This window comes from Andrena cerasifolii, chromosome 9 (assembly GCF_050908995.1).
Source record: "Andrena cerasifolii isolate SP2316 chromosome 9, iyAndCera1_principal, whole genome shotgun sequence".
Taxonomy (NCBI): Eukaryota; Metazoa; Arthropoda; class Insecta; order Hymenoptera; family Andrenidae; genus Andrena; species Andrena cerasifolii.
In genome coordinates this window covers 2,187,200-2,201,238 of record NC_135126.1, presented here as the reverse complement: position 1 = coordinate 2,201,238, position 14,039 = coordinate 2,187,200, and the positions used below count along the sequence as shown (strand labels likewise).

Sequence of the window (14,039 nt, the reverse complement as noted above, 5' to 3'; positions counted from 1 at the left end):
TTTTCCTTTCCTCTCAGTGGGAGTGGGAGTAATCCACACCCTGAGGGCCGTCCCTCTGGACTATGAGCCCAGTTACCGGCCAAGTGGTATGAGTGGTATTACCGATTGTCGTGTAAATTGAGCACAAAGTCAGTGGATATTGCGGAAAATTTGCAAAAAACCGCAAGGCGTAAAGACTTGTAACAGGCCCAAATCTTGGGTCCTGCTCCTTTTATCCCTACGCGGAGGGTCTTGGAGCATGCGCGTTGAAATAAGGTGCGTAGCGGTGGTGTAAGCTAGGAAGGGTAGCGCGGCAGCGCTACTCTGGTGGCTGCTCGGCGCACCACCCTCCTATGCTACCCGCTACAAAAGTCATTTACCTCAGAACCACCTTTTGACCAGATACGCCCTTTCGAATTAACACGGCAGAATTGCTTTTAACCCTCGAGCGGGCGCGCCGGTGAACTCAGTTCACCAATCCGCGTATTTCTTTGTTTACGTCTCGGGAAGATAAACATTCTTGGGTACATTCCTATTATTTTCCCATCACATTTAATCGAAAGTTACTAATACCGACAGAAAAACCGTTTCTGAAGTGTATACTTTATATATAAGGGGACTAAAATGATTATTTTCAACTGGTGAACTGAGTTCACCACGCGCCTGGTCGTATAACTCTCACTGGCGGGTTAATAACTCTCCGCGATTGATAATCATGTAAAAATAAGACAATAAGGTGCAGTCTATAAATAACGCCTTAGGTTTCTATGAGAACTGAAGTGACGTGCGCTTGCAACGTTTAGAAAAGAAGAAACTGTACGACCCAATACCTCGTAGAATCAGAATAAAGATTCCCATTCAATCATCCCGCGAAATAATAGGTTTCTCTGTATAACACAAGTTGCCCGAGTCAGAACGAATTTCCTCCAAGTCAATCGCGATTATGAATGCAACATTAGACCCGACACCCTCCTCAATCCAAAAGGAATCCACCCTTTCAAACGTATCACGTCAAACGAGAGGTTCGCTGCATTTAATATATTTAATTTCCGCCCCTCGAAGAAAAGAGCTACAGATTTCACCTCTGCCAGTAGCAAGACAAGGAGTACCTTATCTCCAAAAGAGCGCAAGCTGGGAGGGACACTTATTCCGCGCCAAACACAATGCACATTATCCCGCACGAGAGCCATCAGAATCGTCGTAACGGCGTATCTGCAAATTGTATCAAAATGAAATTTCGCGGAAGCCTTTAAAAACAGTGGCAACCCCGTTACTTCTCTACAGTCGCGTTTCCCAGCCAGCGTAGCCTCCCTCCCCTCTTGATACGCAAACGAGGGTGGGCGCTTATGAAAAAAAGGGCAGGTGGAACGTTCTCTCGCGGAGATAAAAGGGAACGGAACCGTTCTTCCTGCTAACAGAGCCGCGTAAATTTCTCACTTTCCCTCTGGATACGTAACAATCGGAACGAGCGTTCGATCGATCGTCTCTAGCCTGGCAGAGACGACAACGCGGCCGATCCAGCCATCTTCGAGATGATCCGGTTTGTCCTTCTCCTCGTTCCGGTCTCTCTATCGACAATAGCCCCCCCCGATCGCTTGAATTTCGAAGCAATAGCTCGCGGACGCAATCGTCTATACGGTCTGCGGGCACGGAGCGTATTCAATGAAATTCGATTATCCCGCACGATCTTATTGCCCGGGGGCAGGTGCAAGATCGTAGCATGAACCTAGGGTACATCCAATTTCCGGCGAAGAATTACCTCTCCCCTGGATCTAAGACACCGAGAACCTAGTCGTAACCGCGACTTAACTCGTCGTCCTCGAAACCTTCTCGGCTTCGCCCATCAACCCTTTCCCTCCTGCGACCCTTCCTACGTCCCCTGTTCGTCCCCAGAGCTCTGCGCCTCATTCTCTGTTTCTGGGATTCCTGAGAGTGTTATTTAGAATAATTTTTATCTAGAGCATGCCTCTGAAGACGACTGATATCCCAGGGTTCTTCTACGCTCCCAACTAGTTCTGAATTCTAAGCGATGCCTCCTGAAAACCGCTCCTTCAGGTGTCGATCTTTCCTTGTTAGACTCTCCATCCTCTCAGCCACGTCCCCCATTTCGTTCCTCCCTCGATTTTCGTCTCGCTGCTCCTTTCCCAGCGCTCTCGTCTCTAAACTCGGAACGGCGAGTAGGTATATCGCCTCAAGTGTAATTTTATTATCTTTCTCTCCTCCCGGCGCTCCTGGGAGCCTCATCCAACCCCTCAAGCTTTCGGCGCGCCTCAGCCACGTCGATTCGCGCTGTTATTTAAGCTGCATCTTACTTCTGCTTCCCTTTTTTCCCCGACCCTTTATCGCCTCCAACGCTCACGACCTAGGCCCCTCCGCGCGCCCTCCCTCCTCGCCTCTCTTTCCTAATACGGACGCGGGCTTCCCTTTTGCTACGTTGGAATTATGCAAAGAAGGAGACGATGGCTATCTCCGTGCACGCTCGCTGCACCTTGCTGTTGCTTTTACCTTTGCCGCGGCCGCGGAACCGTGCATATTCGGCCGAGAGCAAGTTTTAAGACTGCGTCACACGGATAAGGCCGTAACGCGCTGCTGGAGGTTTACACTCTGGACGATTGAGAGAAAACGTTCCGTGCCTAAGTGGCGGGAATATCCTGCCCACTTTTTTCGGGGCTGCGGCGCTAAGGAAACGGTAAAAGGGAATTTTATTCCTGTTATCCTTTCCTTCTTTCCTGCGGCCAATGGCGCGCTTCGCTTCGCGGGACTGTGTGTACCGCTGAGGAATCGTTTCTCTTGGTATGCAGTATTTCAGGGTTAGCGTTTTGTTGTCTAATTTTAAAGGATCGATCAGTGGTCAGTGGAGTGGAGAATTTTATTGCATGATTTTTGCGAAGGGTTGATCGACTTCAGTGGTGGAAATACGGGGAGAGCTGATGTGCGTGGTCTGACTGATGAAGAACAGTTTGGAAGTCATAATGTAAGGAATTTGAGTCCTCTTTTAGCTGTCGTAAGTTGAGGTAAGTTAATTTCATATCTTTGAAGACGTATTGGAAGCTGTTAGAGGTACGTGGAGGATGTTCCAGATGAAGGTTTATGGGATATTTACGGAAGGATATAACATGTTCCGTCCTTAGACGGAATTTAGTATCTGGCAGTATGAAAGAAGAGTTTATTTCAAGGCGCGACTTTTCCTAGTCGAGGCGCCAGTTTTCCTGGCGTGCAAGGGGATTTTCAAAGGCCTCATTGTCCTCAGGCCACAAGGACCTGTAGGGCCCGATGACGGGTCAGAGGTCCTCCGATAGACGCCGGCCTCCCACGTCGCTGACTTTCTCACGACGAATTTTCCCTTTCCCTAATTATTAGGGGGTGGTCTTATTTGACACCCTTGGTGGGAGTTGTTGGGCACCACTAAAGTCACAGAATTTGGTAAGACGACGGAACTCCACCCACGTGGATTCCTTCGTTAAACCAGTTGCCCGAAAACCATCATCGGGGCAAGCTCACAAGTCCTTCAAGACGCAGTGAAAGCATTGTATATATCCGCGAGTAGGTGTAGTCTTTAATAAATTTAATAGGATTAGGAGATGCTGTGATACAGTTTTTTTTTTAAATTCTCCCTAAACCGCACAAAGTTCCCGTTGCCATTAATGTGCCGCGGGGAAGCGTCGTCCCGATACAAGTGTCGGACGCGCATCCATAGTGCCTATCCCAGATATAGCGGCTTAGGTGCGAATAGGGATTGCGATACCGGTAAATCGTGAGAAATACCCTAACATTTGTACCGGTAATTTGCCAAATTTTTACCGGTAATTCGATAAATTACATATAGCAATATAGCGCATATATGCGCTCATTAATTCCATCGACATCTACTACGTTATCAGTAAAAAAAAAAACACTTCAATTACTAATAAAGACGAAAACCGAAGTATCTCATGAAGAACCAACTCTGATCCAAAAGAAAACTAAGAATCTGAATCAGTCATGAAAAAATGGACGTATTTTCAAGTAGAAAAAGTAAGGAGAAAATATATCTATGAATGGCATATGATTTCTTAATGCCTACCCGGCTAACAAGTGTAGAATCTGAGAGCGCTTTATCCGTGGCTGGATTATTTTGTAGAAAAATTAGGTAGCGATCAGGAGACCAAAGTTTAAACAAATTAGGTATGTTTTTGCGTGCTTATTTGATAAAAAGAATTGTTAAATAAAAAATATTTAATTATGTATGTAAGTTAAGATTCTTTTCATTGTTTTCGTGGTGACGATCCATATTAATTAGTATTGTCAATAGTTAAACAAATATATCTATTTTGTGTTATATTATTTTATATTTTATCTTCAGAATAGTTTTATTTCCATATATTTTTTATAACGCTCGATTAGAGTTAAAAAAAAGTTTTTTTGTAATGTTTACTCTTATATTTTCAATACCTTAAAAAATACCGGTAAATTATCGGTAAACCGGTTTGGATTAAAAATTTTACCGAATTACCGGTAATTGAAAAAGTCGGTAATTTTGCAATCCCTAGGTGTGAAGTTCCTCAGCGGGGTCTTACCCGACACCCTGCTGAGTACTGGTCGCTAAACGTGCCCCCCTGCTACCTTTTGCAGGACTGTATTTAGAGAAGACCAGGAAAAAACCGGGGCCCTAACAGAAAATAAAACAGAAATTAAAGACACGATTTATCATTATTAAAAGACATCAATTAAGCTTTGATTAATTAATATATTGATTCATAAATTCTCCACTACTGTTCTAATGCATATACCTTACTAAAATGTATTTGTATTTAATATGAGACAATTTTTAATAGTCAGTAGCAAAGCTTAATCGATGTCTTTTAATAATGATAAACCGTATCTTCAATTTCTGTTTTATTTTCTGCTAGGGCCCCGGTTTTGTCCCGATCTTCTCTAAATACAGTCCTGCAAGAGGTAGTAGGGTCGGGTAAGACCCCGCTGAGGGACTGCACACCTAAGTCACTGTATCTCGGAGAGGCACTACACGTTTCGAATTAATAAACGACGTACGGTCGAAACATAACAGGTGGCGCAAAAGTCATCATCCGATGTTAATAGCTTCTCATTCTTTTAATTTCTGGTATATGTCAGTGATGTTTTGATATTTCAATACAGAAGAGACTGGGGAAATTTATTGTCCATAAAGATGAATAAGTATAGGTACCCTGCAAGAACGCGGAAAAATTGTGTCGATGTTTTTATCTCCCGTTTCGGTGATTTGTTTCGGCCAGCCAGATCCCCCGATTTAACCGCCCCAGACTTTTTTCTTCTGAGCTATTTGCACGCATTGGTTAGCGCGAATAACCCACAGACTTTACAACAATTAAAAGACAATATTCAACAGGAAATCGAAGATCTAACCCCGCAAATTCTTCGCAATACCATGGAGAACAGAATAAAAGGAGCCGAAATTCGCATCAATTCGAATGGCGGTCATTTGTTGAATATTATCTCCTGAACTTGATGTCTTAAAATTTATAACTCTCAATAAATTGTACCACAACAAAACGCCACGTTGTTTCATTTAAAACCAACGTTATAGACTAAGAAAATCGGGATGATGACTTTTGCGCCACCTAATAAAAAGCCTTATTCGAAGAAGTAGGATTATTTATTTAGTTACCATTCGGCCGACTAGATTATAATAATTTTGTCAATGTGTCGCGAGGTGTATGGGAGACGTTTGAACGTGCTTACGTGTTCGAGGAAAATTTTGAAGCGCGAGTGTTTTGAATAGCATCCACGTCCGCAGTGGGTTATAGAATTTGCATATCTGCGTAGAATCCCGTCTACTGCGATATATTATATACTTCACATGTCTCTCGTCATGTAATGCAATCTACAATATCGCGTAGAGACAGTCAGCGATACGCACGCGATGAAGTTATTTAAATATAATATTTCGAAGCTGCGTCGACTGAAATTTCTATCCTTCGACTTTACGCTGTCGTCGAGTCGCAAACTATTGCGGGCATTTCTAGCAGAAGAAAGGAAGCAATTTTCAATGCACCTGTAGAAAGTTCTTCTACCATCGAATTATTAGTATTTATAAATGCAAGTGCATACTGATTATACTTCGTGATAATATGTGCCTAACACAGTGATAAAAGTTTATGAAAGGCGAGATCTAGTTATCGTATAGCTGGACGTTCCTCGCTAACAAGGGAAGTTCTCGAACTAAGGTGAATTTCTTCGCCCACCGAATATTTTACCAGTCATCAATCTGAAACCCTTTTTCCCTGAGAGAGGACCTAACCAGCGATCCCAAATATCATTGCGCGGCGCAGGGTAATTAAATCGATGATCGTTGATAATAATCAATCGCTGCGGGGATCGTTGAAACGCGAGAGAGGATCCCAGAAAATAAGTTAGTCCCGATGAGCGAATCAGCAGAATCCATCGTGAGCTAAGAAGATAATCTTCGGAGGGAGATAGATTCCCAGCGAAAGTACCTGGGGAAACGATATTAGGGCGTACTCACAGTGTACGTGCAGCATCATCCGTTTGCTGACTGATGGTGGTACTCCGTTACTCGCGATGCATTGGTAGACACCCATCTCGCTCCTGGTTACTTTCGACAGAGTCAGCGTTTCACCCTCGGCGCTGGCTACTGCAATACACAATCAGAGGGAAAGAATTTCAAAATCAATCCGACCAGACGCGACTGAATCAGTTAATATGACGCTAATATAAGACTCGATTGCATTTCCATGTTCGAGTTTTAAGTTGTCAGGATTGTCAGGCGATGGTGTTTCTATTAAGGGGAGACTATACTTTAGGCAACACTAAAACAGGCCGATTTTTGGGAATTTTTTCTGTAACCGGGAAAAAATTCCAGTAATTTATATTGGTTATAGCGTTACCAAAAAAAAAATTCCCGCAAGATATATTGGTTATACCGTAACCAAAAAAAAATTCCCGCAATAGATACTGGTTATACCGTAACCAAAAAAAAATCCCGCAAGATATATTGGTTATACCGTAACCAAAAAAATTACCGCAATAAATATTAGTTATACCGTAACTAAAAAAAAATCCCGCAATAGATACTGGTTATACCGTAACCAAAAACAATTCCCGCAAAATATATTGGTTATACCGCAACCAAAAAAATTCTCGTCAACGATAATGGATATACGTAACCAAAAAAAATTCTGGTCATCGATAATGGTTATTCGTAACCGAAAAAAAATCCCGCAAGATATATTGGTTATACCGTAACCAAAAATAAAAATCCCGCAATAGATACTGGTTATTCCGTAACCAAAAGAAATTCCCGCAATAAATATTAGTTATACCGTAACTAAAAAAAAAATCCCGGAATAAATATTGGTTATACCGTAACCAAAAAAAAAATCCCGCAAGGTATATTGGTTATACCGTAACCAAAAAAAAAATTCCCGCAATAGATACTGGTTATACCGTAACCAAAAAAAAATCCCGCGAAATATATTGGTTATTCGTAACCGAAAACAATTTCCGTCGTCAATAACAGTTATTAGTGACCGAAAACAATTTCCGTCGTCAATAACAGTTATTAGCGACGAAAAAATATTTCCGTCGACAATAACGGTTATTAGTGACCAAAAAATATTTCCGTCGACAATAATGGTTATCAGTAATCAAAACAGATAAGTCTTAATATTTTTTAATCACGTAATTTTTCTGAAAATTTATGTAGTATTTAATGAAGACTGACTTTTGAATAAAAATTAACTTTTTCTCAATGATTTTTTTTCGAAAAAATTTTAAAGAATAACTGTTATTTCTGGTATCTGATAAAATCGTAGCAAAATTTGGGAATTTTTTTTTAAGACATTAGCGGATCGATTTATCTGAAGGGCCATGTTTTTATGCATCTTTGAAGAAATTACAGTTCTTTTTTTTATTAATTTTTAATAATAAATGTGGGACTAAATAAATATATGCGTGATTAAAATTGACAAAATTCGTTATTTATCTTCCAGGTAGTCTGAAACCGAAAGATGAAACGGCGTTTTACTTTATACATATGCAGCTTCAATTCGTTGAACCAGAACACCGATAAGTTATATATTTTTTTTCTTACATAAGAAGATTGGAGAATCTTGATAGCAAAAATTAAGATTTGATTTAAAAACTCACCACTCTCTGCAATATTTTTTTTTTATTCCCGTTCATCAAATTGAAGCTACAAATGTATAAAGTAAAATACCGTTTCATTTTTCTGTTTTAGATTATCTGTAAGATAAATATCATGCACACCAGCGGGCAACGAACTTTGCACGACGTGATGGTCGATCGTGCATAAATCCTATATATATTATTAAAAATTAATAAAAAAAAGAAATTGCAGATGAATCGAATCGGTAGTTTCTTAAAAAAAATCCCAAATTTTGCTCTGTTTTTAGCCCTCAGAATAGGATTCCCCTCTTAATTAAACTCTTTGAAAGTATTTAAAGCGATGCCATTTGCTATCGTATATTTTAGTTGCCTATTGTAAGCAAACATTTGATGTTACACGTATGTCGGGGTTTCTAAAGACAAATTTTCTATAATTCTTAATATAGGGAATATTAATACAGGAACAGCATAATTTTGTAAAGTGAAATGCATGAATAATTGAACTTGCCTCTGACAATTGTATTTAAATACTGTATCTCAAGATTGTTCTACTTTATACAGATATCACACACACACATGTCAGAATTCGATACGACGGAATTGAATTATTCAATGTAGCTTTAATGTAACTCGCTTTATTTTAAAATTAGGTGAATTGTTGAATATGTCACATCGACAGTTTCATGTCGATAATTTAATGAACTCTCTGTGAGTGAATTTTGAGGAAGATATTGAAGATATTATATCGTATAATCTGGTGATTGTTAATTATTTTGATATATGTTTACACTGTTCTTTGTAATTCGATCAACAAAATACTATGCTCCTTTCAGTGTTTTGTTTTCTAATGTTTCTTCAAAGAAATATCTGTACCCAGTACTCGTGAAAAATTTTACTTGAATGTTGGCAGATATTTAAAAATATTTAATTGTAATAAGATACTTGCCACGCAAAACTAACAGACACAGAATCAATCGAGCAAAAGGAGGAGAGGTAATTTAATCGCTTAACGATACCGAGTGAATAATTGAATCGCCTCGATTACTAATTAAACACATCGAATTAGGTACGATACGGCATTCAAGGTGTTTCCAGCGTCTCTTTGGACTGAACACATCGATAGTATTTACTCGATACCGTTCCCTCTCTGTGGCGTGTAAAGATAAAGGAGCACCTCGGGGCGGAAGCGCAGTTCCACCCTCGTTTACGAATCAGCATCTTCGAAACGACAAATTCTGTTAAATACTTGATTCATCCAACTCCGTTTAATCGAGGCAAAAAAATATTTCAGACAAATGTCCAACGATTTTATAAGCTGAATGGCGTGCAAAAATAAGCTTTATTTTCTTACAAAAGTTCTATTCCTTCCTTGGTAATTCAGATTATCGATATTTCTTTAAATGCAACTGTCTGTTTTTCTTTTCTCTCATAAGATTTAATTATCCAAAAAATAATGAGATTTCTGCATGAAAGCGCACGAAGGACTACATAGATAATGGTTTCTGATTTCGATATCGTTCCAGTCTCCTTATTTCAATCTACTACCTACTTTAAGAGCCACTTTACTTCTATCAGAACCGTATTGCCATATTAAATACGCATCATTGGCATCGCCATCTCCCAATTTTTCCTCGCATTTGCCTCGACCTATGTACTGGGATAAATCTCTGCTTTATTTACTGTCGATCTGCCACGATTTAAATTACGGCAAGCACAACCTCGAGATCGTTTATATTTCTTTCTCATAGAAACGATTCGTACTGAATCATACACCTCTGATAGAACGGTAAGAAGAGTGGGTAGAGTAAAGGCAGGTAATATGGAACGGCGCGTAATATGGAACGTCGTAATGTGTCGATAAAGAAATAACGAACTCTTCAGGTAATCGTGTGTACTAGATCCCTAAACACAATACACGATGATACTGACACTTGAGTACAGTGAATCCTCGTTATGAGCCCGACAAACGGGGCTGGCGGCGGGCTCGTAGCGCGTTGTGAACACTATTCCGCGCGGCCAATGGTGGGAGTGGGAAAACACAAGAACGAGCGTGAGGAAACGAAGGAGCCTCTCTCGTTCCCGGGCTTACGGGTTCCCCCACTCTCGTCCGAAGGATTCCAAGAGTGGTGGGGATAGTCGCCGGGCTTTAAACGCGTGGTAGAAACAGGCTCATAACGAGGATTTACTGTGTCAGTCGGGCATCCATTATTAAAAGAGAAACGTTTATATTTTTCGTGGGGTGCAAAAGTTTCTAAGAAGTGCATCGAACAGTTAAATATGTTGCAAAGTATTATTTTGATATAGTTTATCATTAATGTGTGTGTTCTTGATTATTCAACAATAGTTTACCAATGAAGTTACTTTCTTCTTAGTAGAATTCTTAATTTCTTGTCGGAACATGTGTGTACGTAATATGGAACGTACCGAGTAACATAGATGAAGTTGATATTGACGATGACGACGATGATGCGAAATGCTTATTTCGCGATGGTAATTATAAAAATAATGACACTGAAAAGTGGACCCAATGTATTCGCTGCTTTCAATGGGCACAGGATAAATGTGGGGCTTCCCTCGTATTGTTGCGAGCACCGGGTATAGGACCGTGCATAGCCTGCTGGTGCTCGCAGCTGAAGATAGAAGAAGGTCGGCTCCCTTGAACAGGACGATCGGGAGGCCGACCAGAACACGGTCTTGTACCGAACGCCACTGCGTTCGGACGTACGGGTCGCACCTTTGTAAACTATTGGTCTGTGTAACAATATAGTTCAGTCGTGTGTGCGTCCGTCTAATTATTCGTCTACTCCTTTGCGTCGGGGTGGCCTGCGGTGAAAACGCCCCGGCGCAACAGTATTATTCACGTGCCCAACGTGTAGGAGACGCGAAAAGCAGGAATAAATTCCAAAAATGAAATATATTTATTTATTTGTATCTTCTACTTAATAAATCTTCATTTTTAGTAAAAAAAGTAGAGATTTTTTAGTTTTCTTTACAAATTTCCTAGGTGTTCCATATTAGGACCCATTTTTTTCGAACAGCCGATTTTCACTCTTTTCAGTTTTTTTTTTACTATAATTACAAAACAATTGGATTTTTTAGATTTGACGATCTAAATATGATTATGCATTAGTTCCTTCGTCCCCTCATGTTAGTTTTATTTAAATAAAACAAATTCCCCTAGTTTTGACAAGCTTTTGAAATCAGATGTTCCATATTACCTGCCTTTACCCTACTATGCGTTCATTGAACTTAAAAAACATTTTCAATAGACCGCAAATTACATACGAACATTATGTAATCGTTAATTGAATCGTGGCTGATGCGATAAACTGTATTTAAAAAAATGTTCAATTCTTAGTTATTTATTATAGTTATTATGCCTGAACATACATAAAATAAATATACAGATTGAGTAACCTCCTTTTTAGAAGTCGGTTAAAAATGTTAATTAAGGGAGATAGTGTTCGCTTGTAATAATAAAACAATTCTTACTTTTTGTTTTGCCGCCAGAAACGCCAGCACGGGAGATAATCTCAGCCCCATCTTCTCGTTTCCAAACGATCTCAGGCTTTGGATATCCGCGAGCTTTGCACACCAATTTCGCAGATCCACCCTCGGGCACCATTAGATCGTTTGAGGTTTCTTCTGATATTATGTCTGGCGGTATCACCACTTCTAAGAACGCGCTCTGTGTAAATTCAAAGTACCAATAGATTGTTAGTTTCCAAGTAGCATAAAAAAAGAAAAAGTTGATGCTAGCAATAACAATGTTAATAAAATTTTGCAACGTCAACTTTTAATTAATTTGCACAGTGAAAAAGAAAGGGGTTCGTTTAAAGCTCACGATGTTATAAAACAAATTATTTATATAAATATCTCAGAGACTTTGATTCGCAAAGATTCGTTGTCAGAGATTTGCAGAATCCAAGGAAGCTTTCGAAGCTATTCAAATATTGAATAAATCTTCTGACTGCAATGACGGCAAGAAATCCGCAAGGATCCATGGAGTAATCTAACACCGTAAAACCGGGGGGATCAGAGGATCGCGTGAATTTCAACGAGCACGAGCAACAGATCGCCACCTCTGAACGATGCGAATTTCAACAGAATTTTCGAACGTAACACCGCGGAATTTAGCTTCCCCTGCAGCGACAGGTCGGTGGAAACAACTACTTCCCGGCGCGGAGAACGGATTTCACTTTGGAATGAATGCCCTCCGCGCAAAAGCATCGCGTACAATAAAAATCTGACCCGGATCTAGGGTAAAAAGATTCTCCACTTCTCCAGGGCACTTCTTTCCCGCACTTTCTTTATTCCCTTCCCGCCTCTGTTTCATCGCGCGCGGCCGCTATTTCGAAGGATAGTCTCTACGTACCTGGCTCTTCATAGGATTCGTGTTGACCTGACACATATAAATGCCTCGATCCTCCCGGCGTGCTCCGCGAATGCTCAACGTCCACGTGTTGTAGTCACTGTGCGTTACTGATAAACGCGCGTTGTTCGTGATCACGTGCTCGTGGATCGCCAGGATCGCCTTGGTGTCCGCTTTGATCCACGCCACCTGGCCTCACAAACCCATTACTTAGCACACTGCATTCTTCCCGCGCCAAATATTGCGGCCTCCGCTTCCGCGGGGCAGACATTGCTTAACATATCTCTAAACAGTATGCACAGGCTCGTTGCTTTCAATGCCTTAATCGCTAGACGCATGGAGAATCGATGACGCATAGGTATACTTCGCGGTGTGTCTTTACGCATAAACGAAGGATGCTGGAGCTCTAAACTAGATGGGTTTGAAGGTAACTCGCTTTTGCGGACCTCTGCCTTTTTCAATGCTTGTAAGTGAAAGCGTTTGAAGACTGATGCAAGTTCTGAATGAGACTAACGATTCAAAGTTTGTATACACGAGTGCTGTCTCGCTGGAGACAGAGATTTGTAAGTTTCATTGGCGGTTAAGTATAGGGAATACAATCTCGCGATCCCGGCTGCTTTTTGGATTCCAAAAATCCCGGGATTTGATGTAACTAATCCCGAGAATTTTGGGATTTTTTAAAAATGTGAATTATTACTAATCCCGAGAATTTTGGGATTTTTTAAAAATGTGAATTATTACTAATCCCGAGAATTTGGGGATTTTTTAAAAATGTGAATTATTACTAATCCCGAGAATTTTGGGATTTTTTAAAAATGTGAATTATTACTAATCCCGAGAATTTTGGGATTTTTTAAAAATGTGAATTATTACTAATCCCGAGAATTTTGGGATTTTTTAAAAATGTGAGTTATTACTAATCCCGAGAATTTTGGGATTTTTTAAAAAATGTGAATTATTACTAATCCCGAGAATTTTGGGATTTTTTAAAAATGTGAATTATTACTAATCCCGAGAATTTTGGGATTTTTTAAAAATGTGAATTATTACTAATCCCGAGAATTTTGGAATTTTTTAAAAATGTGAATTATTACTAATCCCGAGAATTTTGGGATTTTTTAAAAATGTGAATTATTACTAATCCCGAGAATTTTGGGATTTTTTAAAAATGTGAATTATTACTAATACCGAGAATTTTGGGATTTTTTAAAAATGTGAATTATTACTAATCCCGAGAATTTTGGGATTTTGTAAAAATGTGAATTATTACTAATCCCGAGAATTTTGGGATTTTGTAAAAATGTGAATTATTACTAATCCCGAGAATTTTGGGATTTTTTAAAAATGTGAATTATTACTAATCCCGAGAATTTCGGGATTTTTTAAAAATGTGAATTACTTTATCATCACCTGAAAAAATATATAAATAAACAGAATAAATAAACATAGTCATTACATAATAATAAGAACGATAATAATAATAATGATTTATTTAAATAATAATGTTAAGTCGCGCACAACTAACTGCACAACATTTATTTTTACAATGATATTCTCACTTTCC

General features: G+C 39.7%; 1 protein-coding gene across 3 annotated transcripts in view; it reads right to left on the bottom strand.

Moving 5' to 3' along the window:
* Window positions 1–14,039, bottom strand: part of LOC143373496 (lachesin) — a 295,616-nt gene that overhangs the window by 36,795 nt on the left and 244,782 nt on the right. For all 3 annotated transcript variants that reach the window (XM_076820827.1, XM_076820825.1, XM_076820826.1), the window contains exons 4-6: window positions 12,479–12,664; window positions 11,596–11,791; window positions 6,482–6,610 (exon numbers count right to left, since the gene is read on the bottom strand). In XM_076820827.1, the coding sequence (XP_076676942.1) occupies window positions 6,482–6,610; window positions 11,596–11,791; window positions 12,479–12,664 (511 nt within the window). The remainder of the gene's footprint in view (window positions 1–6,481; window positions 6,611–11,595; window positions 11,792–12,478; window positions 12,665–14,039) is intronic.